Source organism: Camelus bactrianus, chromosome 26, assembly GCF_048773025.1.
Source record: "Camelus bactrianus isolate YW-2024 breed Bactrian camel chromosome 26, ASM4877302v1, whole genome shotgun sequence".
Classification (NCBI taxonomy): domain Eukaryota; kingdom Metazoa; phylum Chordata; class Mammalia; order Artiodactyla; family Camelidae; genus Camelus; species Camelus bactrianus.
This window is the reverse complement of record NC_133564.1, coordinates 32,387,169-32,412,737: the sequence shown is the minus strand read 5'-3', so window position 1 is coordinate 32,412,737 and position 25,569 is coordinate 32,387,169. Positions and strand designations below refer to the sequence as shown.

Here is a 25,569-nt window from a genome sequence, read left to right as displayed (position 1 = left end):
CCCTTTTTTTCTTGATGAGTCTGGCTAAAGGTTTATTGATTTTATTTACCTTTCCAAAGAACCAGCTTTTCGTTTCATTGATTCTTTATTATTTTTTTGGTCTCTATTTCACTTATTTCTGCTCTAATCTTTATGACTTCTTTCCTTCTACTAACTTTGGGTTTTGTTTTGTTCATTTTCACTTGTATCTAAATATTTATTTCCTCTATGATTACTGTTTTTGACGTCACATTTTTACATTAGTTTTGTCTCTTAACTGCTTCAGTAGGCTGCCTTTTCATTCTGTTGATGGTTTCCTTCACTGTGCCAAAGCTTTTTAATTAGGTCCCATTTGTTTATTTTTGCTTTTGTTTCCCTTGCCTGGGAGAACATATCCCAAGAAATATTGCTAAGACCAGTGTCAAAAGAGCATATTGCCTGTATTTTCTTCCAGGAATTTCATAGCTTCAAGTCTTACATTTAGGTCTTTAATTCATTTTGAGTTTACTTTTGTATATGGTGTGAGAAAATGTTTTAATCTCATTATTTTACATGTGGCTGTCCAGTTTTCCCAACACTCCTTATTGAAGAGATTGTCTTTTTCCCATTAAAAAAATGACAAGAGTGGGCATCCTTGTCTTGTTTCTCATCTTTGAGGACAAGCTTTCAGTTTCTCACCATTGAATATGATGTTGGCTGTGGGTTTATCATCAGTGGCCTTTTTTATGTTGAGATATGTTCCCTCTATACCAACTTTATTGAAAAGTTTTATCACAGAAGGATACTGGATTTTGCCAAATGCTTTTTCTGCTACTGAGATGATCATAGGATTTTTATCCTTCATTTTGTTTAAGGTGGTGTCTCATGTTGATTGATTTATCGACATTATACTCTCCTTGCATCCCTGGAATAAATCCTACTTGCTCATGGGGTGTGATCTTTTTTATGTACTGCTGAATTCAGTTTGCTGGCGTTTTGTTGCGGATTTTTGCATCTGTGCTCATCAGGAATACTGGCCTGTAATTTTCTTTTTTTGTAGTGTCTTTTTCTGGTTTTGATTATCAGGGTAATAGTGGCCTCATAAAATGCATTTGAAGTGCTCCCTCCTCTTCTACTTTTGGAATAGCTTGAAAAGGATAGGTACTAATTCATTGACTGTTTGGTAGAATTCCCTTGTGAAGCCATCTGGTCCTGGACGTTTGTTTATTGGGAGTTTTTTTGATTACTGACTTAATTTCCATTCTAGTTGTTGATCTCTTCCGGTCTTTCCTTCCTGATTCAGTCTTAGAAGATTGTAGTTTTTCAAAAACCTGTTTCTTCTAGGTTGTCCGTATAACTGTAGTAGTCTCTTATGATCATTTGGTATCAGTTGTAACTTCTCTTTCATTTCTTTTTTTCTTTATGAATCTGGCTAAAGGTTTGTAAGTTTTGTTTACTTTTTCCAAAAATTAGCCCTTGCTTTCATTCATCTTTTCTATTAGGTTTTTGGGGGGTTTTTTGTCTCTTTTTTTTTTTATTCTCTCTCTGATCTTTATTTCTTTTCTTCTGACTTTGGGCTTTGTTCTTTTTCTACTTCCTTTAGACGGAAAGTTAGATTGTGTTTTTTCTTGTTTCTTGAGGTAGACTTGTATCCTCTTTGATTTCTTCAGTGACCCATTTGTTTTTTTAGTAGCATGTTGTTTAGTCTCTATGTGTTTGTGTTTTTTCTGTCTTTCCCCCCATAATTGATACCTTGTTTCAACCACAAAAGTGGTTGAAAAAGATGCTTGACATAATTTTTATGTACTTAAATTTATGGAAACTTGTTTTGTGGCCTAGTACGTGATCTATCCTGGAGAAAGTTCCACGTGCACTGGAATGTGTACTCTGCTGTTTTTGGATGGAATGTTCTGTAGGTGATCATCTGATCTAATGTGTCATTTAAAGCCAGTGTTTGCTTATTGATTTTCTGTCTGGATGATCTGCCCATTGATGGAAGTAGGGTTTTAAGTCCCCTACTATTATTGTATTACTGTCAATTTCTCCCTTTATATCTGTTAACGTGTGTCTTTAGCTCTGAACTGAGTCTCCTGTAGGCAGCATATAGATGGGTCTTGTTTTTTCCATCCATTCAGCCACTGTATGTCTTTTGATTGGAGCATTTGGTCCATTTACATTCAAAGTGATTACTGATAGGCATGTACTTATTGCCACTTTGTTACATGTTTTCTGGTTGTTTTTAAAGTTCCTTGTTCTTTTCTTCTTTTAGTCTCTCCCCTTGTAGTTTGATGGTTTTCTTTAGTGGTATGTTGAGGTTCCTTTCCCTTTGCTTTTTGTGTATTGTAGGTTTTTGATTTGTGATTACCATGTAGTTCATACATGTTGAACTATGTCTACTTGTTTTAAATTGATAGTCGTTTACGTCCAAACACATTCTAAAAGCTCTACATTTTTTTTTTACTCCCCCCTACCTCCCACACTTTATATTTTGGTGTCATATTTTGCATCTTTATGGAAGAGACAATTTTTATATGTAAAGACCAGAGGGAATAAAACTGAATAAATAAAAGTTCAGCCTGAGTAATTAAAGATATGCAAATAAAAGCAACAGTAACATGTTTTGTTGGTTGGTTAGCAAAAAAGGAACTATTTCCAGGACTGTTATAGTGTGCCAAAACTCACAGATTATGGATGACCCTGTACATTTACAGCTGTTTGTGAAACTATTTGGCTGTATGTACTAAGATGTTAAAATAATTAGGAAAGAGCTCTTTATCAAAGTAACATTCCACATGATACATGGGAAGGGAGTTGGTAAATCAACACTTTGCAACCCCATAACAAAGATTGGATTGCCAACTCTTTAGCAGAAGGGGAGGGGTAGGTTGATAAGGAGCAGGATATTTTCATGGTATAAAATGTTTCTTTATGATTTTGGCAAAATGTTAGAAATTGGTGAATCGGGATTGCAGCTTTTCTCTAATTTCAGTTAATTTTAAGATTTTTTAAATGCCCCCTGTAATTAATAATCCATCTCAGGGAATTTTATTTTTCAAAGCCTAAATATAAGCTATATGAGTAAGTATATTAATCATGAAATTATTTCTAATAGGGAAAAATTGGAGGCAAGTTGGAAATGGTTAAATTAAGGTACAGCCACCTAAAGGGTGTACCGCTTCACATGATAATCATAAAGGCTGTGAGCACTGTGGGAAGATGCTTTTAACATAAATTTTCTTAAAGGAAATTGTGTATCCTATTGTTTACAGGTAAAGGTATATTTATAAAAATACTAAAAAGGAATATATAAATATTGACAATAGCAGTGTTCTGGGTGATTGTCCACTCTTATTACATAAACTTGCTATAATATGTTCATATTACTTTTATGCTCTTAAGAAAAGTGTGTTCAGAAAGGAAGAGTGCATAGATAACCTTGAAACTGGAGAACACTCTCCGTGAGGTAGTCCAACAAGCTGGTGTGCACTGCAGATGGAGAGTAACAGGGAGGGTTTAATCTCAGAAGCTGGTGTTAGTGGATCTGACCGTATTTGAGGACCACCAGAACCTAGCTAATCCTTCTGCAGGAGGGAAGTCTCGGTTGGCATGTTCTAGGAACAGCTAAGCAGGATTATCAGGTTCGCACGGTACACTGGTTACAGACACAGAATCTACATAAAGTAATCATTTTGATGTCCCTTAAACAGCTTGTTAGTTGCTACCTGGAGATGGACGGCATTGCTGATTAATCATGGCTCGGGTTGACAAAGTGTCAGACTTAACTGCCTTTAAAAATTGCTGGTTTTGGTGTTCCAGTTTGCTTCCATAAACAATGTAAAATGTTGGATTTTATTTATTCTGTTGACCCCAGAATAGACCCCAGTTGCTATTTGAACCTCACTGGCCACTGCTGAGTCCAGAGTCAGCAGTAGGTCAGCAGGGCAAAGCTTGTTTCATTGAGATCTTCAAGGGCCACCTCCCAGGGGCCAAGGACAGCCTCATGAAGTCTCTGAGCTCCACACCCCCCGCCCCCACAGCCTGAGTGAGGCATGTGATGTTACATTGTACTTTCTTATGATTTTCATTTTTAGATATTTAAAGTTGTGGGGTGGTTTTTTCCTTTGTAAATTTTCCACAAATCATAAATGAACTACAAGTATTTAGAAAAATACTTGAATCATTGTAAACATTCTGATTCTCAAGTATCATTTTGTGAGGCACAATTGACAGTTTAGATCCAATAATACTTATGCTCCATTTGCTTATTTTTCAATCAACTAAAGTAGAAAGACTGCAAGGCAGTTGGAGGTAGTGGAGAAAACCAGCGTGAAATCAAGATGCTTCGTGCTAGTCCTCAACCTGCCATGACTTACAAACTCCCTGGGGCCCTAAACCCTCTGGAGATGTTTATTCTCCACAAAATGAGCAACTGCATCAGCTAGTCCCAAAGGTCTCCACGCCCACACGTTACGATGCTGTTATTCGGAGAGAGGGGTACATTACTGCCGTTTCACTGTGCTTACAGCAGTCGCACGTCCTGTAAGCAGTTACCTGGGGAATATTTAAAATCAGGGCGTTCACAGCTAGTTTATAAAGTGCAGGAGAATAGAAAACTAGTTACGTGGCTAACCTTCCACTCAAATAGAGCAGAATACAGGTGGCAAAGTGCATCTGAACTGTTTATTTCTAAATAAGACAATCCTAAAGTAATTGTAGCTAAAATCTAAAAGTATTTTTAAAGCCTTAAGCACATTTAGGGGAAAGAGTTAGTAATTTTATAATGTAGTTGATTTCTTAGAGTAGCCAGTTAATGTTGGTGGAATGCAGATTTTGTGTATCACCTTTAAATTTGTACCTGAAATGCTGTGCTTCTACAGGTGGGCTCGGTGGTGGCCGTGGGCTGGATCCGCTCACGGAAGGCTGTGGACTGGCGCCTGTTCCGCAACATCTTTGTGGCCTGGTTCGTGACAGTCCCCGTGGCGGGGCTGTTCAGTGCCGCTATCATGGCTCTCCTCGTGTACGCGATCCTTCCATTCGTGTGACTGGTCTCCTTCCAGCCGGTGCACAAGGGACGGTCTGGGTGAGTGTGTGTGGACGGTGTTGCCCACGTTCACACACGCGCCTGCGGGCGGCCCACAGGCGGGCTGCCTCCCAGCCAGCTTCTCCACGTCCCGTTCAGATGTTCCAGACCCCACTGTTCACCTAGGTGTAGAGTCATCCCCCAGAGCTAACTTAACTACTGTACATAATAATGTGCATTAAACTGGTGTCATGGTGGTAGGACATGGTGCGGTTACTTATATATTAAATATATATTGTATACATAGATTACTAGGGAGTGTATTTCAAACATATTCACAATGGGAGTGGAGAGATTTGCCTAGAATGCAATATTCAACAAATTTTTGTACATATTGATTTCAGTGGCAGATTTTAAGACCCTTTGCAAAGGAAAAGAGAGATTGGAAAATGGTATTTTTCCCCTTTCATATATGTAACGTAAGTGAGCTGCAGGACGGATGATGCAAGTGTGGGCAGGTGTACGTGTGTCAGCGTGCTGTTGAACAATACTGGAACAGGAGTTCACAAGTGCTTTCACTGAGGAATTGTTCATACACTGTGTATTGATTATGTAAAATACCATAATTGCTTCTGTAAATACTTAAAACTGTAATTTTTTTTAATGGTGTGCTTCCCTTATACTTTTTTGATCAGAGAATTTTGGAAAGTACCAAAGAGGCAGGGGAATAGTTTGCCAGTATTATATTTTCATATTGTCTCCCTTCCTCACTGATCCTACCGTTAACGGGGATGTAGCAAGACCGCCACGCTCTGCCCTGCCCTGGAGCGGTGTGGATGGTGACGCACCAGCGCCCCCATGTCCACGTCCCCCTCCCGGTCCCCCACCCCCACTGCTGCCACCCGCCAGCCCTCGGCCCTTCGTTGTCGTCGGTGCAGAGCGCGCAGACGGGAGGACGCGTGGTCAAGCACTACACGTCAAGTCCAGTTTCCATTTCTGCTCCCCTTCTCCCCTGCAGCCTGAAGAACGGAATTCTGACCTCAGACACTGAGGCGAATGCTCTGACATTCTAGCAGCTCAGGGGTGGGGAGAGTCGGACTATTATTAGACAATACACTGGATTTGAGGATTTCCTTGAGGCCTTGACTAAGCTGAACATCTTGACGCTCTACAGTGGTCCCACTGGAGGCTTCTTTTTTGATAGCGGGAGGACGTACGACTAATGTTAGAGCCTGAAACTACGGAAATGCTGCTAAAATTTTTATATTGACAAACATTTTCTCGGTACTTCATTGTGATTTTTTCATTAATCAACCATATTAAATTTATAATAAAAAATGCCCCTCAAAAGTTTGCCTCTGAAGTCTTTTTCTAAATAGAATGTTTTTTATTCTGAGTCTCCACAAAAATAAAAGCTAATTTGTTTACTTCTAATTCTCAAATTCCCTTTTTTCCCTTAGTTTACTACTATTACATGTCTGTGCAGAAAATACAGGAGCAAGAATAGTGCATGACCCACACAGCCCAGCACCCTGAAAGCCCCGCTGTACGTACGTACACACACACGTGTACATACACACACGTACACACACACCCGCCGCCGCCGCCGCCACCCACCCCACCCCACCCCCACAGTGATAAGCCATCCGCCTGGAGGCTTTGTCCCCGGATGGGACCTTCGTTAAAGGGACCATCACACTCGGCTCAGCCGTTCCCACTTCGCTCTAAAGTCAGCGAGACTCTCGGGGGAGTCGGGCCGGTCAGCTCACGCGTCCAGGGCTGACCACCCAGCGGGCACGCACTCCTATCCTTCTTGGCTTAGCAGCCGGAAGCAAACCACAGCAAGAACACAGCTCCTCGGAGCATCAGAAGGAAACTCCTCCAGCCTCCTCTCCTTCTGGAGTCAAGAAGGTAAGTGAGGAGGAGAGCTGGCCAGGTGTAAACAGCTCTCCACCTCCACAAGGAAACTTGCCCTCTCTGATTTTTAGAACAGCATTTTAGGCCTTTGCTTTCCCCACTTCTGATAAAACCGTAAATTCAAGTTCTGTGTCCTCCTAAGCTTCATTTGTAAGAAAAACAACAGCATGACACAGCGCCAGCATGCAAGCACAGCCCCAGCAGCCAGGGTGGCCGAGGCCCCGAAGCGAAGTGGGCCAGAGGTCACCCCCACGCTGGGTCCCCAGTGACTCAGCAGTGAGCAGAGGGGCCGTGCCCATCGCCTCCCCACGTGAGCAGAGGGGTCCCCTCGGAGGGGAGGGAACACTGCTGGAGTCTTTCCTTTGAGTTAATCAGCCTCTTCCTTGGACGAGGGACCCGCCTGCGTCCCTGGCATCTTACCGCAACTCTGTTACCAGATCACTGCTGTCTGCACACAAGACAGTGGTGAGGAGCCAAGGCTGAGGGGAACACGACCCCTCCAGGGCAGTCTGCCCGCAGCACACGCTGCGGGAGCCCGCACTCAGAGGACGAGCTACTTCATTCTCTCCCTTCCAAAAGGACTGACCTTCCGAGCAAATACGTAAACACATTCGTTCATTTCCAACGAGATGATTTTAAAAATAAGTCCTCCCTGGCTCCTTAGAATAAACTGCATGATAGAATTTAAAACCATTCCACTCCTCAGAAAGTGGTGAAATATTCCGAACTATGGCATCAGCGAGCTTACTCAGGACAGAGCGAGGCAGGAAAAGGGCGCTTCCAGGAGATGCGCAGCGCTCCGCTGAGCCTCGGGTAAGGCTGTGTGCAGACTGCTCACCTGTGGGAGGCCGGCCCTGCGATGATTCCTGGGGTCAGCGGAGCTCAGGTTCCTCGCAGGTGGTGGTGAGACCACCGCAGGGAGCCGTGGGAAATCTGGCAGCAGTAGTGAAATGGGCTGCTCCGCACCTGGCCCAGAACAGGCCCCTACATGAGGGTCTGTTTCCCTCCCCTGTGGGTGGGTCGTTACTCACTGCCTCACTTTTTAAGGGTGATTCCCCTTGGGAGGACTGCTCGGAGGATAGCATTAAATTAAATGATGGAGAAAAGGAACAGAACATACACCATAGTTAGCTGAACGAGATGAGGAACTGGACAACAGGTTCTCTGCGTGCTTGCTGAGACCTGTAGAATATGGTTAAATTCTCACAAGGCGAAATATAACTGTTCTCAAGTTAGCTGTCACCTTCTTAAATATAGCATGTCATCCTTTATTATTAAAAAGTCAATAAAATGACCTGGAAGCATAATATTAAGAGAGGAAGAAATCACCTATACTCTTGTCATCCCACCACCATCCTTTTTGAAACACTGGTCTTTGAAACCTGGAGCTGGCTGGGCACTGGGGAAACTGAGACACAGGATGAGAAAAAGTTTAGCAGCAAAACGGAAACAGGACAGGAGCAGCCCAGGCTGGTGACTGTAGCCAGCCTCTCCCTGTTCAGCAGCTGTCAGACCGTGTCCACCACCGTGGTCCCTAGAAAAAGGACTGAGCCATGGGCATGGGAGGGAGGGAGGCTCCGAGAAGGAACACGACATGTGACTAAGAACTTGGCTCAGGGGTTTATCCTGCCTGTTTCTGTAAAGGAAACATGAGGAATTAAATCTGATTTTAAGTAAGGAATTTCAGACCCAATGAAGGTGACCACTGTTCTCCAACCCCACCGGCCAGAGCAAAACGAGACCTTCGGCAGAGCCAGACTAGGATGGAGAACGGCTCTGCCTTGACATTTACAGATTAAACCAAACCCTGAATGTGGGTTCCAAACTGAGTGGGCAGGTGTTGGGGAAGGGAGCGGGGAGGTCAAAAGGACGAGACTGACTGCAAGGGCGAAGGCACAGACCCCCTGGCTGGCCCAGCATCTTCCACTGGCAGCCGCCACAGCGGCACCCAGTGGGCTCAAACATAATTGCAATTACGACCCTCTCCAGAACCTTTTTAAACTGCACCAGTGAAGTCACCTCACAGAGTGATTACAATTCAGAGTTGCTAGAAATGTCAGGAATCATCTGTGCTGCTTTGATGCCCCAGGGCACTGCAAGTACCCGAAGGAGGAAAACCTCCGCCTGCACGCAGAAACCCCAGGCCTGGCCCAGCCGCTCCTGGCAGGGCGGAGGCGGGGTCTGGCGACGGCTAAAAACACACATGCTGAACGCCGCACCCCGTTCTTCCCCTTTATGATTTAACAAACTGCTGAATAGTCTGAACCTGAAGTCCCTACACCCCTGTCTGGATTATTGTATCAATAGCAAATTTGGTTTCTTAGCTCTGCAAGAACCAATCACTTAAAAGGGATGGCACAGGGAAGGAAGGAACACCCAAGGCGATCTCCCTCCCATCTAATTCAGCCCATCAGTGCGACTAACCTCATCACGTAAGTAACAAAGAAGTTTCTTAGGGGAGCATCTCATCAGTGTTTCCTCGTATCTCCTCATGTCTCCCACCACCGCCGTCATTTCCACCCTGTGTCCTTAACACCCCCAGCCCAGAGAAACGCCCACAGCCACTGCCTCTAACACGGGCGGCTACGCCTCCCACCACAAGGGAGGGAACGCCCGCGTGGCACGGTCCTCCCAGGAAGACACAGGTGTCAGCAGCACAGAACGGTCCTGATGTTTACCCTTTACCCCCTCACTCCCTTTTCCTCTCCTGTTACACTTAATCTCCCGTACTGAAGGGTCACCGCACAAACAGTGAGAAGATAAGACCACATCATGTAGCTGATATCACAGGTATTTTCTGACCCCAGAAGCAGTGGTTGGAATTTGGGTTCTAGTTAAGATAGCCTTCGGTGGTTGCAGGGAGAAATTCCTTGCTGCACTGAAATTTTCCAAAAGCAACCGTGTCTAGTTGGTTTTAAGATGACTCATTTGTAAATGAGCAAGGAATCCCAACAGGCAAATCAGAGACTCATAAACAATCAGTAAACACATGAAAACAGCTCCATCTCACTGGCCAGCAGGGAAATGCAATTAAAACAAGATACCATTTTTACCTCTAAAACTGGTTAAAAAAAAAAATCTTAAAATCTGGTAACACTCAGTGTTTTCGCAGGTGTGGACAAATGGGCACTCTTCACCACCCTTGGTATAAATACAAATTGGAACAAAATTTCTCAAGGGCGACTGTGTTACTTATCAAACGTGCACACACGTGCCATGACTCAGCAGTCCCACTTCTGGAAGCCGGTCCTAGAGACCTGCACCAGCTCGTCCAACAGCCACTACTGCACATGTGTATATTTAATTGTAAAGTTGACTTTTAAAATGAAATAGAATTAAAAACTGAGTTCTTCCACTGACCTACTTGCATTTCAAGTGTTCAACAGCCACGCGTGGCTGGCGCCGCCAAAAGGGACGGCGCAGACACACGGCGCCTTCAGCACCACAGGAGGGCTCTGGGCAGTGCTGCCCGGGGACACTCGTGGAAGTGGGCAGACAGCCCGCGCAGCACTGTTTGTAAAGCAAACGGAATACAGCAGAAAGGGGAACAGATAAATGTTACATTTACACAAGTATAAAAAGCATGAGGCATATCTATATGCCGAACAAACAGAAAGAGGACTTGGCTACAGCACCTTCAGACTTATGCTGCAAAACAAGACATGCATTTTAATATGTATATACGAATAGATATATATGTAATCACATGAACATCTGCAAGGATACATGTCAAACTATTAGTGGCAGGGGAAGAAAGGGAATGGAGACAGGAATGGGAATTTTCACTTTATTTACATCTACGCTGACTGAATTTGTTGCGACCAGCATATATTCTGTTGAAAAAAAAAAAGATTTTCAGAAGTTCTACTTTTAGAAAGATGCCTTACTAGTAAGCCCTGAAGTTCTCACAGTCCACTCATTTCTTTTCTAAAGTGGTATTTCCATCCTTTGGTTCCCGCATTTTCCTGAGGCGGGGGGAGAAGGGTATGGTTCTGGCGGTAGAGCACGTGCTCAGCTGCAGGTGCCCCCCCTCCAGCTGGGAGCCCCCCACCAGCCTCTCCCCAGCAGCACGCCCCAGCTGTATGCGCTCCTTCGCCCTCTTTTCCCCCAGTCACACCCCACTCTTTCCCGGCAGCTGTATAAAACCACCAACAGGATACTATACTGTGACACTGCAACAGCGGCAAGGACCTCACTGGATGTGCCTCTGCCCTGCAGAACTAAACTCGGTCTCAGCCCTCAGCCTGACTGCGCAGGAGCAGGAGGGAGGCCCGCAAAGGCGGCAGGGGCGGCGGCAGCACAGGCACCTCAGACACAAACCCCACCGATGAGAAGGGTTTTTTCAAAACAAAGTCAACCACACCGAATATAAGAAAGCAGCACCAGCAAGTCAGATGAGCAATTATGTTCCAAATGTGATGGGTTTATTTTATTTTACTCTGATGCCAAACCAAAGGTTCCACTACCGCACAGAGACCACTATGTGAAAAGCCATGAAGGAGTGGTGTGGGCATGCAGGGCGCAGTGACAGCCAGAGGGCCGGCTCCCTTCCTTTGGAACACGTTTAAAGCAACACTGCGGAACTGAACTGAAATGTGGCACAAACAGGACCACTTCCGGGCGTGCCTTCAAGCACCTCCCTTACCACGGACTCGATCTCTAGCTTCAGTGTGGGGAGGATTACAATTCTTTGGAAGAATAAAAAGTTCACACTTTTGAAATTTCACAGAAGAATTTTAAGGCCAAAACATAGTGGGTTCATTTCTCTTCACCTCCAGGGACAAAGTGGACGCTTTACTCAAAAACCACATTAAGCTTCCAGTTCAAATCCCAGCCCCACCTTGTGACCACCGGCATTGAAGTTCTTTCCATCAATGAGAGCGGACAGGGTCAGTTTGACTCCTAGGAAGAAGGAGACAGACACCACAGTCACTCGTAACAAGCATTAGTCAGAACTGCACTTTCTGGAAGCAAGGCTGGGTGGATGGCGTGGGCTCCAGCTGGCTGCGGGAGTCACGGCTGTTACTGACCCGACACCAGGTGACCCACAACCACCCACCTGCAACGAGTAATGCACGGTCGTGGCACACTGTATTTGGAATTCAGGGTTAAGACTAATTAGTGATCAACCAAACTCATAAGCCAGAGTAACCAACTTGTAATTAGACAAATTTTTTTAAACAAGAGTTCTTGATCTGTTCTTTGAACCAAATATTACAAAACGGTCTGAATCAACCTAAAGGGACTGCAGGTTGTGGGTTACTTTCATTATTCCTCTATCTCCTGCTACCCCAACCCAACATTACTCATTCCTTTACTCACCTGGTCGAAGGGTCTGAGTATAACCCAGTCCAATCAGGCTGGCATTATTTACTTTAGCCTAAGATTAGGAGATAAAACAGAAACAGAAAACAATCAATTTCATAATATATCATTCCAACACAACCACTTCACGCATCAGATTTCTAAAGCTGAAACACCTCAGGGCTAATCCAGAATTACTGAAACTGAAAATTAATAGAAGATAAATCTTTCAAGAATTCAGCAAGACTGGTAGGAATGGAGCGGACCTTGAGAATGCATGCTTAGAGGCCTGAAGCAAAATTTTAAAACACCAAATACCCCTCCCTGTGAACTGAATTCTTCTGAGATACCAGTTTACAACACCTGACAGTGGTTAGAGCATGAACTCTGGTGCCAGACAGATCTGGGTTGAAATCTTGGCACTGCCTCTTATTGTGCAGCCTTGAGCAAGTTACCTGACCTCTCTAAGCCTCAGCTCCCTCACCTCTAAAATGGGGATAAGGATACAGTACTCACCTAATAGGATTAAATGAGATAATACACATAAAGCCCTTAGCACAGTACTTGACATTTAAGAGCTCAATTAGTGGTATTAGTAACAAGAATTACTAATGGCAACACGAATAGTAATCAAATCCCAGGAAGCGATAGATAAGAAAATTTTGAGGCCAAAGAGATAAAATGACTCAAGAAGGTCAGACACTGTGCGCCAAGTGCACTAACCCCTGGCAACGTTTCACTGCCTGTGAGAACAGTGCAGGGAGGTAAGAGGTCCACTAAGCATTATTACAACAAACACACGGGGAGCTGGGACTAGGACCCATATGTCCTGACTTCACTACACGATGACTGACTAGCTCAACGTTAAAAGAGAACATGCGAACAACAAGCGTCCTGCAGCAGCCTTTACAACGTGGATGAAACCCTAAAAGCCCATCTGGTCTGCCAGCACATTCTTACAGAGAGGGAAGTTCTACAATCCAGCTTGTACTTAGCAGCGATGCCAAAACGGGTGTTGTTACTGCCAGCCGTCCACGCCAGGTTTATTGATGTTTCAGTCTTCTCATTCACCTTCTGGTAGATTGACCCTCCAAATTCAGTGCCATCGTTCCTGTTTTCATAGCAAAAGAAAAAGTCATAAAGATCTAGCTTGTACCGTTGTTACAATACGGAAACAAATTCTAAGACCATCTAAACCAGGGTCTCATTTTGCCACTACAGATCTCAGCAAACTTCTGGCATAAATGACTGCCAAACAAAACAAGGAACCGAATCTAGCTGTGTAATTTATAACCGCCTAATTAAACCACAGTAACACTGGATTCATTCACTTAGCTCCTCCACAGGATATAAATTTCTCAGGCACCATTCAATTGTGCACAAAAGCAGACACCTCCAGTAAATACGATCTGTGTGTCTCTGAGATGTTCAGACTTAAGAAATTTCAGAGTAGAGGTCTATACAGATTCTGCTAAAAAAAACTTACAGTGGTACAGGCCAACTCTGAATTTCATTCAAAACACAATCTTAGCGTTAGAAAGCAGCCCCTTACAATCTGTCAGTGCGCAGCCCCAGAGAAGGACCCAAGGTACTGCTTCAGAGCATCCCAGAAGTCAGTCTCTGAGTCCTCATGGTTCCCTAACAGTGCTGTTTCATTAGTTTCAATGCCTCTGTCTACACCACCGGTGACTTTATTTCAGTCATCACAAGTGGATTAGTGTCTAGTGGAGACTGACCTGCAACCCTTCAAAATGCAAAGCTCATCCTCTGCTTTTCTTCCCGGGACAGCAGCAGTGCCCAGGAAATCAAAACAGAAAATACCATTTCAAAGTTCAAATTCATTTAACTAACAGGCTGCAGCCTACAGACTTGAACCCAGGACCGCTCTGAGGACTTGTGCTACTTCTAAAAGCAACAGGGGTAAACTGGGTTCTGACCAGGATACCTGAAAACCTTCACAGAATTACAGGGGCTGCTCCAGGATGCTCAGTTCAATGAGGGGTTTGTTCTCCCTGATCCAAACAGACCTGCTTCCAGAAACTGCCAAGATGAGCAGGGAGCCAGAGGAAGCAGGAACATCTCCAAAGGATCCCTTCTGACAGGAGGCGACCTATGCCCTGGGCTCTCTCCAACCCAGTGGTTCTTCTACAGATCCTAGGGCAGTCCGGAGTGTGAGGTCCAGGCTCCGAGGCAACAGCACAGCACTGTGTGCCAAGTGCGCTAACCCCTGGCAATGTTTTGCTGCCTGTGAGAACAGTACAGCAAGGTAGGATGTCCACCAAGGTGTTATTACATGCAAATACCACCCCTTCTAACCTTCTCAACACGCTAGTGGCTACCATCTTTGTGGGCAACAGCACCGGCACTAAAGGAAGAATGCTGAATTATGAACACTCACACGTGAGTGTGCAGCTGGAAGTCTGCAGCCTTGTAACCCAGGGCGAAGTTGTTCTGTGACAGTTTGGATTTGGCTGTGTCAAAACTCATCTGATAGCCAGCAAGCCAACCTTCAAAGGCCAACACAGCCCAGCCATAGATGGTTGGTCCAGAAAAATCTATATCAACATTACTGCCAAGACTGAAACAATCCCGTTTATAGGAAGCCTTCAATTTCCCACTCTTCTTTCTGTAAAAGACAGATAAAAACAATGTAAGTTTTTACTGCTGTCCAGGAATCTTTAGGGTAGGATCCCTTCTCTCCCCCAGAGTAAACACTATTTTCGTAGATGGCACATATATAGTAAAAATGTTTCAAATGACCTGGCTCTACAAATATAATTTAGTTAGGATTAGAAATATATATATTATTTTTTTAATCTATTCCTCACTATAATTTCAAATGATGGGCATTTCATGATTAATTTCATGAAGGCATAAGGGAAGTATAAAAAGGTGTTAAGAAATTTCAGTACAAATCAATAATCTGAAGGTGTATGTACCCAGACATACAAGAAGCCAAATTTCTTCAGATATTTCCAAATGCTATAAAAGGTAATACCCAACACACTTCTAAATGATTAACCTGCCATGAAGAGAAGTGCACTTGTTTTTGGTAAGCTTATTTACTTTTCTTAGGTCAGTGTTTTCTCCCTGGATAACGTCAGACGGATGGAAGAGAAGTGTGCATTTCAGAAGGACAGTAGTGAAACACGAAATTAGCTCCCACTAGTTCCTGCACTGTTCCCATCAGGCCTTTTAGGAGAACCCTTGTCTGAAGATAGTCAAGTGTGGAGCAGGAAGGACACACCTGTCGTCACAGCTGAGTTGTGCCACGTGGCCCCCATCGAGCACGGCTGTCCTTACACAGCACTGCCCACGTCAGCCAGACAGGAAGCAACGTAATCTCCATTTCTCAGATGAAATTGAGGCAAGAGAATTTCGGAGATTTATAAAGGCTAAGAATCAAGGAAGCAGCAGAGCTGCTCTCTGCGGCGTGCTGGTGCCAGGAGACTACACTCTTCTCTTAAGATATTAACATCGCAGCCAGCATCACCTCCATGCATCCTCAGGACAGCCTAAGAACCATCTAGTCTCAGACCTCGCCCTGCTCCAGGGAGTCTCACCGCAGCCTCCTGAGCACCGCCTGCAGCTCAGCGTCTCACTGCACCTCCCTGTCCCTTCAGGCCCCAGACCCATTTCAGAAAACGGGGTTTGGATAATTACCCTGTGTTCGGTACAAATACGGTATCAAGAGTCAGTTTCAACCCTTCAGCCAACTGAAAGATAAAGATTTAAAATTAACAATTAGTAATTTTCAATTCTTTTCTTGACTTGAAAAACCAATTCTAAAGTTTTTTCTAACTTCCTCTCTAACAACAACAACTAAAAGGAAGTCATTAAAGAAAGCCAAATATTGAATTATTTAATAAACTGCCTCTTCATCCTTCCCTGCCCCTACCCCAGCTCCCCTCACCCCAGGATTCATCATGAATCTCTCACCAAAAAACAGGCTAAAACATACAATTATTACAATCCCTCCCCTATTGCAATCAATAATGTGCACAAAACAATAAAATCCCAATACAACAAAATAATCATGATACTCCTTTTTTTTCTTTTTATTCTTTAATTTTTTTGTGGGGGCAGGCAGTTTTATTTATTTTCAGAGGAGGTACCGGGGATTGAACCTGGGACCTTATGTATGCTAAGCATGCACTCTACCACTTGAGCTACACCCTCCCCCCGATACGCTCTTAAAATTATTGTGATAACTGGACCTGTAACAAGCCAGCCTAAGTAACTTATTCAGCTATACGTATATACATTATCTACATATGGTACTGTGCACAGACACAGACAGCAAAAAATAGTGCCCTGAACATAGCAGGCACTTGACAAATATTTGCTGAAAGATTTTCTCTATTAAAAAAACTAAAGAATTTTAGAAACATTCTTCTGTGGAGTCAGTTTTGCAATGATTACAAAACAGAATTAAACTAAATCACTGCAAACAGCTTGGTCTACTCAGGAGAGGCTCAGCTGTGAACAGTAAGGAGAACCATCAGAAAAAAAAAATGTGACAATTACGTGCTCACCAACAAAGCATTACTTTCGAGAAACATGAAACATACCAAAGGCGGCCATGCGTAGAGAAAAAATGCTCCAGCTGGACAGGGTGCAAGCTCTCATGCAGATTACATTTGGGGGTTTGCTCATCATTTTACCTGCAAGGTGAATTCACCCTGCTAATAACTTCGAACACCGCTCTCACCTTATTCTCCAAAGAGATCTCCGTCCCAAGAGTGTTGTCTGTGTTCCACTTCTGGGTGAAGGTGAGCCCATAGTTGCAGATCTTGTATTTGGTCTCCAGGTTGCCTGATGCTTTCCCTGTATCAGTGTAAGCATGACCCGAAGTCGCAAATTCCTGATAAGAAAAAATAATTATTTTAAAACCAGCTCATTCCAGAAAGTAGCGCTCAATGTACGGAAACCACAGCCCTGCTCTGCAGTGGCATGTCCCTACTTCCCTTCCTCCGTTCTGACCTCTGAACATTTTACCAGCTTTAGATCCTCCCCTATACTCTCCTCCTAAATGGGAATCTCAAACTCTCTCTTTTGAAAGAAAAATAACTTTACTGAAAATAGATGCCTTTCCTAAAAAGACAAAACTATTGAATCTTAAATATTTTGCTTCCACGACCTGAAAAAGACTATCAGTTCACCAAATCTTTTGACCTATTAGTTAATTTTAAGGCCCTTAAAAAACCCAAAACACTAAAAGCCCTAAACTCCCCTCTTTTTGAATAAGGTCAGACCTTTACTGCATTAAAATTTTTTTTAATTTTTATTGTGGTGAAATACACTTGATATAAAATGTACCACTTCAACCATTTTTATGTGTACAGTTCACTGGTATTAAGTACACTCACACTGTTATGAAAACTTTATTGCTTCTGTCCACAAAGCTATAAAACTTTCAGCATAAAGAACATCAATATTTGAGCAAGGCTATCCTTTAGAATAGAAGGAGAGAGAAAGAACTTCACAGACAAGCAAAAACTAAAAGAGTTTAGCAACACTAAACCCATGCTAAAAGAAATATTGACAGGTTTACTCTAAATAGAAAAAAAACAAGATGTGACAAAAATGAGAAATTCATAACTAGAAAGGTGATAACTACCATGAATTACAAATAGAATAAACACAAAATTGTAAAAGAAGACATCTAAATCGTTAAGAGTGGGAGAGGGAAGCAAGGAAAGCAACTGTGGAAAACGTATGGAGATTCCTCAAAAGACTAGGAATAGACTTACCATATGACCCAGGGATCCCGCTCCTGGGCATATATCCAGAAGGAACCCTACTTCAAAATGACACCTGCACCCAAATGTTCATAGCAGCACTATTTACAATAGCCAAGACACGGAAACAGCCTAAATGTCCATCAACATATGACTGGATAAAGAAGAGGTGGTATATTTATACAATGGAATACTGTTCAGCCACAAAAACCGACAACATAACGCCATTTGCAGCAACATGGATGTTCCTGGACAATGTCATTCAAAGTGAAGTAAGCCAGAAAGAGAAAGAAAAATACCATATGAGATTGCTCATATGCGGAATCTAAAAAAAAAAAAAAAAAAAACAAAAAAAACAACAAATACAAAACAGAAACAGACTCATAGACATAGAATACAAACTTGTGGTTACCAAGGGGGCAGGGGGTGGGAAGGGGCAGATTGGGATTTTAAAATGTAGAATAGATAAACAAGATTATACTGTATAGCACAGGGAAATATATACAAGATCTTGTGGTAGCTCATAGCAAAAAAAAAAAAATGTGACAATGAATATATGTATGTTCATGTATAACTGAAAAATTGTGCTCTACACTGGAATTTGACACAACATTGTAAAATGACTATTACTCAATAAAAAAAAAGTTTAAAAAAAAGAAAATAAAGAAAAAAAAAGAATGGCAATATTTGACAGTATCTACCCACTTTTCACAACAAAATGGAATGTTGTAAACTCATCCCTCTCCCCCCACCCCCCACCTACTCTTCAAAGCGCGTTCTGTCAAAGTTACTATGAGTGCCTTAAAATATATCCTCTTCCCTAGTTAGGTATCCCTTCAGTCATATGACAATAAGCAATTAGAAATAGCTCTCCTTCTAGGGGGAAACAAACAGTCAACACCTGCCACTGACAATCTATGAACTGTCAAGGAAAAAACATTCTGTTTTTAAAGAACGTTTCTGAACTAGGCCAACAGTAATGAAACGCCACCAGCCCTTGCCAGTTGCTTCGCTGACTGCAATACGAGTCCTCCTTTCACCAAATACCCTGCTGCTCCCTAACTCTCGTTCTCCAGGCTGATGAAACAACTGGGGAACTGTGATCTGTTTATCAGCGCTGCACAGAAAGCCTTCAACGGGAGTATCCTGCTGCACACTTGGGGCACGGCTTTGGGAGAACATGATAGAACGTAGTCGTGCTTAACAGGTCACATCGCTTTCTTTTAGTAGATCCAGCTAACCAGTGTTGTCACTTTTCACATTTACCTTTTATAAACTTGAAAGCATAGCAAAGATAAACCTTAATTCTGGCGCAAAAACATTAAGGTAAAAGAGTATTTCGTCTACATTTCTTTCTTACCATCATCATTCCTTAGCCTGAAGCTCTGCCAAAAATCTAAAATGCCAGAGGTACAAAACTCAAAGTGAACGCCAGAATTTTCCTAAGTTGAGTTCCAGGCTCATAATTGCTTCAGTTTTTTTGGTCTAATTTCATAATTAGATCAAACAGTGCAAAATATATTTATAACATGCAAGTTCTGCATTCAATGCTAGTATGTGACAGAACAATCATTAAAATGTTAGTGTTATAGACGGCATGGCACAAAAATATCGAGACAATCTAAGAAATTTGGAGCAATGGATGAAATTTATCCTAAATATCAGAGAACAAAAGCAGCCATAAAAACAAGCACACAAATAAGCTGTTTTTCTTACCATCTGAATGAATATCCCCACACAACAGCAGCATGAAAGGGAGATAAAATTTCAGTTGTTGATTTTTGCAACACAAACCTACCTTGAGCAAGTTCTGAAGCCCTAATCAAAATGAGTATAATTTTTCTGTTTTAACCAATGATATAACAACACCTCATCCTAGTTGGGTAGCTGCACACATACTTACTTAACCACTAGAAAACCCAGGGAAAGAAGAACGGTGACAAACCAGGATTACTGTAAGACAAAGAGCCATAAATACTCCACATGCTTCCTGCCCTTCTAATTAAATCCTTATGTCCAGAAATAAAATGTGCACTGGTTTGAAAGGTAAATACCAAACAAAAGAGACGCAGCCAGTAAGAAGAAATCAGAGAATAAGGTGAATGTAAAGTTGATTTATTTGCTGAGACTCACTCAATAAAAGCTCTAGTTAGTGATGCTTATATATCATCATGTGCTGATATATCCTTTACCATACCTTTTCTTTTTTTTGTCTTTTTTTGGGGGGGGTAATTAGGTTTATTTACTAATTTTTAATTTTTTAATAGAGGTACTGTGGATTGAACCCAGGACCTTCCACACGCTAAGCACACACTCTACCACTGAGCTATACCCTCCCACCCTTCCTTTACCATATTCTTAACTTCCAACAAAAAAGACTACGAACACCAATAAAAACTGAAGGCTAATCTTCTACATGCATTTCTACATTCGTTTTTACTAATCATGAAGGGACAGAGATGAAAATTAATCTGCCTTTGTAGAAGGGCAATAAAGTTTGCATGAAACCCAGTACAATGGAAGCAAAGATTTTAGTGTCCATATAGATATTCATGAAAGTGTAAAGATATGATATGGGTCAAAAATATACATATACTTTCTGTACCTTCTGAGGATAAGACTCAGAGTATGCTTATTACAACAAACACAAACGGTCTCCCAAATTCAACCTGATTATCTCTGGGCTCAAACCGCCAAGCGGCTCACTGAACTCTGAGAAGAGTGCAAAGTTGCAGGGAAGATGGCGTAGCACCAGAAGTATGCTGTTTCAAGTAATGTGACTAAACAATGATTTTTAAAAAAGGTTCCTTTATGTTACTTACGCTGCATTTATTAATAATATATTAAGTACTTACCACTCCACTACATGACTTGGTTCTCAGATCTATTTTGACCATGCCAAACCCTAGACACACACACAAAAACACAGTAATGTACAAAATGTGACATGCACTCTAGTCTTAGAGATTATGAACTTAGAAATCAGCAACTTAGAAATTAAGAAAATGGTCCATAAAACATTCCATGTGGAAAATACAGTGTTCTCATTACATGAGAGTTCCACAAGAAACTGAACTATAACAAAACAACTTCAGTGTAATTTTTAAGCCCCTCAAAATAGAGAAATATTTTTAAAATACAAATTAAAGAACAAATGAATGAAAGGAATATGCACTATTTTAAGAACCCAAATTATTAGAAAATATTATGTGGATATATATACAAGCTTAAAATATACAATTAACATTACTAGTTAATAAAAAAATCAAATGTGTGGGGCACAAAAAGACTAAATTTTAAAAACTAGAAATAAATGTCTACTTGGTTTCAAATACTAAATGTTATTCCAAAGCCAAAAGCTGTGTCTTCACTCTCATGAAAACACTGCCACTATTTGGAGGAGGAAAAATACACTCCCTACTTTAATTGTCCCCAGGGCTAGCCAGAGGAGGCATACATATTACAGACTGATATTATTTCACCTTACAGATAATATTAAATACACACAGGTATGTGTTCATGTATACCATGGCTTTTAATGCTGGTGGGACTCTACCTCTAAAGAGGTCTAATAACCTGCTAACAGCTATCCCCTTAAATCTGGTGAAGTAGATTAATGTTGATTTAGCCTTATTTTATTAAGCAGAGTATTTTGCATATAGCAGGCAATTACTGATGCTTACCCAAAACTGGTCATTTACAGTAGCATACTTACCATATCCTTTGTTGAAGACATCCTTGGCAGCCTTTCCTAGGTCACAGTAAGTCGGTGTGTTACACATATCTTATAAAGAAAAGTGAGGACAAAAGAATAAAAATAACCATTTAGTATTTACTCACTGTCCCTCAACTGTTTAGTCCTCTGAGAAGACGTATACAGTTTCTTTCTTCCTTTCCATCATTAATGCTTATACCCTAATGCAAGCAAAGTTAAGAGAAAACATTCCACTCCTTTAAAAAGAGCTTTCCAGAACACTGGAGAATGAAAGGGTTTTTTCATGAGAGTCACAGAGGTCATCTTTCTGATTGCATTTCAAAGAAAAGAAATTTCTCACAGGCTGAAGGAGATGCTTTGTTAAACTGGGCTTTTACTTTAAAAAAAAATGCAAAAATTTACATTAGAAAAACATTTCTTGGGCTGTTATAAAGCCAAAGAGCTGTATAAGATGAAAGGGAAATTTGTTGAGGAACTGTAAAATAGATGCATTAAAAATGAACATTTTTGCCACTCTGAAATTCAGTTCTTAAAATAAGCGTTACCATACTAATTGAAATGTATTCATCCAGAATATGCCCTCTCTCAAAGCTCTTCTTAAAGTGCAATAATCTTACCTATTAGCCAGAAATAGGAAAGATTCTACCTACAGTAATCTGCTTACCAAAAACTGGTGTACACTTTGAAAACCCAAGGTGCCTTGCCTTTTTCATCCTGCCTACTTAGTATTCAGCCAGCTTTTCTACGGCCAATATGACCCTCACAGTCCTTTAACCCCTGTGCATCACGAGAAATCTCTCCCTGCAGCACCCTCAAAAGCCATATCTAACCAATTGTAGGACCACCTCAAGCGACCCCATTAGCCTCCTCACTACACCAGAAAAATGCAAAGCACCAGTGAGCCCCTGCAATGACTATGCCTGAACCACCTACAAACTCATATTTATTTATATTTAGCCTAGCTCATAATCTGGCCTTCTGTAAGTCTCTGCCTATTTCATCACACTTGAAAACAACACACTATAACGCACTTAACTGTGAATTCATTTAAAATGTGTTCCTTAACCTAACCGTGTCAAATATGACAGACATATGTTAAGACACCAGAATATAGTACAAACATATATATAAAGTTAAGAGGAAAGAGCATAGTAAAAGTGAAAGAAGATAAATGTACTGACTCATAGCATAATAAAACCATGTTCTAAGCCACAGGGTTTCATAGTTCACTTTCAAAGCAATTAATTTACAATTCAGTCCCTTGTGTTCAAACGACCAAATTCTAGGTTTTTTACATAATGCCAAACGCAATTTGATATTACTCTTTATGATCACAACTGATGCTGGCATCTGTTGAAATTTTGCCAGAAGTCTATAATTTGGGGAGGTTAAGCATAGAAATGCAGACACTATATTTCAAATAGAAATGCTAAGGCTTTACCGTCTGGCTTTTTATCTACTGACAAGAGAAAAGACAAACTTAAACGTTTAGAAACATCCATCTAGGGGCTAAATACAATCTTTTAGCATTTTGCTTCTTCTTCAAAGCCACTGCCAGATACTTCGCAAAAGTGTAGGTGGTTTGACCTCAGTTTTGCCTAGTTCAGTCTTACTTTTTCAGTCCCACGATTCTGATCGGAAATGCACTGCTGGTATGATCAAGCAAAAACTCGAGAAGACACAGAGACTTCATTTTACACACATTTTCATTACGAAAGCACTTGTCTGTGGACTTGCAAGGCGCACCGGGGTTGCATTAGCCGCAGTCGGAGGGTGGGGGTAGCGGTAGGGGTGGAGGGTGGGGAGTGGGGGGGGGGAAGGGGCTCTGTAACAGCTTTACACAATTACTAACGGACAGTCGGCCCGTTTCGCCTCTTTAAGTTGCACATTCAGCATCCTCCCTTTAGCGGCAGGGAGTGGAAGAGCTTCCCTGATGCTGGAAGCCAATTCTGGAGGGGAAGCCGGGAGCGGGGGTGTGCCTGTGGTTCAAGGACCCAACTTCCCTCGAAACCAGCCTCTCGTCCGGCCTGACGCCGGGAGAGAGTCCTGGGGGCCGGCCAGGCCGGGGACCGGCCAGGCCGGGGACAGGTGGCGGCGCGGCGGCCCCCGTCACCTGAGGCGGCCAGCGCGGCCAGTCTCCGCCGCCCGCAGCCCGCGGGCCCGCGCCCCGTTACGCGGCCCTCCCCTCGCGCGCCCTCCGTTAGCCGCCTCCCTCCGGGGCCCTGCCGGTCGCCGCCTGCCCCGCCCGCCCCGGCCTGGCCTGGCCGCCGGCCCGCGGACCCGGTTAGCCTCACCTCCGACCGGAGAGCCTGTCCGCTCCACCAGGGCACAGCTGAAGGTCTTCTTCAAACCAACGCCGTCCGCGCCTGCGCGGCCCCACGCCCGCGGCGCCTGCGCGCCCCGAGCCCCACGCCGCGGCTGCGCCGGAGTGTCGCGCCGGGGTCGCGCGCCGCGGGCTCGAGACCGACCAACACCTCCAACTGTCCGAGCGCGCGCGCGCGCGCGTGCGCGGCAGACCCGGCGCGCAGGGCGGGCGGGGGTTGACATGGAGCGCGCAGGCTCGGGGACCGCACCTTTATCCCCTAGGTGCTCGCTCTCGCGAGAAGAGGCGGAGGTTACCAGTTACTGTTGCCAGGGGAGGGGCCGCGGGGCAGCCTCGGCGGAGGATGCGGTGGCACCGCCCACTCCGCGGTGGATGCTGGCACCCCACACCGGCGTTTGGTTCTCTGGCGGTTCCCGGCAGATCTGTATGGGGATTTCATCTCCGACTGACTAAAATTCAAGAATGTGGCCCTTCGGTCATCTCATTTTAACGATGAGAAAACATAGGTCCCCAGGGGGTAAGTGATGTATTCACGGTGACACAGGATAGGTGTAATTTCAAAGGGAGAGAGGAGGTGGAGAAAGGAAAGCGCTTCTTTAGAGAAGAATACCAACTAATACGTGTAGAAGAAAATTATGGAACTAGAAAATCACCACTTTGGAGCCACCGATAATTGATTCGGGCAAAAATTATCGATAGATGCTGGACGGTTGAGGATATTCATACGGTTCCAAAGCATCATCCCACAGATTACTTACTAAAGAGAAAAGGGTACCTTCACATCAAAGGAATCACCCTTGACCGAGTGATCAAACAACATCACCGGGGACGGTACAGACGGACATCATGTGCTCCCTTATATGATGCACAGAAGACACAGATAATATTTCTGCCAAAGGGATGATGTCTCTTTATTCCTAAGGAAACAATCAGACAAATCCAAATTGAGTGATTTATTCCACCACCTGGTCTCCTAAAATGTAAAGTTCATGAAATTTTAAGAAAAAGGCTAGTGAACTGTTCAGATTGAAGGAGACAAAGGAAAGATATGACCCCGAGAGCAATGTGATCCTAAGTTGCACCCTGGATCAGAAAACAAAGTTACTATTGAGGATCATTATTGGGACAATTGAGAAAATTCGAATGTAGGCTGTTTTAGGAGTGAAATAACATTATCTGCAGCACACTCTTAAATGGTCAAGAAAAAAATAACATACAAAATGTTAACAACTGATGTATCTAGGTGAAGGATATTTGGATTTTCGTTGCATTTTTCTAGAACTTTCCCTTTAAGTTTAAATTTTTTCAAAATAAAAAAAATGGGAAGAAAAACTCACAAAGCCTTTGATTCATTATTGATTCAAGCAGCAACCTGGTATCAATAATAAATATTGGGGGGAGGGGTATAGCTCAGTGGTAGAGCACATGCTTAGCATGCATGAGGTCCTGGGTTCAATCCCCAGTCCCTCCATTAAAAAAAAAAAAAAAAAAAAGGCAAATACTATTTCCCTGCTGTGTATGAGACACTCCAGGCTAGTAAGAGACAAATAAAATAAGTCCTCCCAAAGGACTCATAATGTAAGAGTTGGAT

At 42.9% G+C, this 25,569-nt stretch overlaps 2 protein-coding genes across 10 annotated transcripts in view; one reads left to right on the top strand and one right to left on the bottom strand.

Moving 5' to 3' along the window:
• Nucleotides 1-6,405, top strand: part of SLC20A2 (solute carrier family 20 member 2) — a 93,375-nt gene extending 86,970 nt beyond the window's left edge. For all 8 annotated transcript variants that reach the window (XM_074353367.1, XM_074353368.1, XM_074353370.1 and 5 more), the window contains one exon: nt 4,836-6,405. In XM_074353367.1, coding sequence (XP_074209468.1) covers nt 4,836-5,000 — 165 coding nt within the window. In that variant the 3' untranslated portion in view covers nt 5,001-6,405. The remainder of the gene's footprint in view (nt 1-4,835) is intronic.
• A 4,892-nt stretch (nt 6,406-11,297) lies between these two features.
• On the bottom strand, nt 11,298-24,108 carry VDAC3 (voltage dependent anion channel 3). Of its 2 annotated transcripts, XM_074353372.1 has the most exons (9): nt 23,950-24,108; nt 21,656-21,724; nt 20,796-20,845; nt 16,911-17,063; nt 15,863-15,915; nt 14,598-14,825; nt 13,160-13,310; nt 12,218-12,275; nt 11,298-11,797 (listed from the first exon to the last, which is right to left on the bottom strand). In XM_074353372.1, exons 2-9 carry the CDS (start codon nt 21,720-21,722, stop codon nt 11,706-11,708), a joined length of 852 nt encoding a protein of 283 aa, XP_074209473.1. In that variant the 5' UTR covers nt 21,723-21,724; nt 23,950-24,108; the 3' UTR covers nt 11,298-11,705. The 2 variants fall into 2 exon arrangements, with proteins under 2 accessions (XP_074209473.1, XP_074209474.1); XM_074353373.1 differs by lacking the exon at nt 20,796-20,845 and having other exon boundaries at nt 23,950-24,089.
• Between the last annotated feature and the right edge of the window lie 1,461 nt (nt 24,109-25,569).

Coding starts and splice junctions, on each gene's coding strand:
- VDAC3 (XM_074353372.1), bottom strand. CDS start 21,722: ATGTGTAACACACCGACTTACTGTGACCTAGGAAAGGCTGCCAAGGAT. Junction 14,826..15,862: donor GTATTTGTACCGAACACAGG/GTAATTATCCAA, acceptor TGTCTTTTACAG/AAAGAAGAGTGGGAAATTGA. Junction 13,311..14,597: donor TTCCAGCTGCACACTCACGT/GTGAGTGTTCAT, acceptor CTATGAAAACAG/GAACGATGGCACTGAATTTG.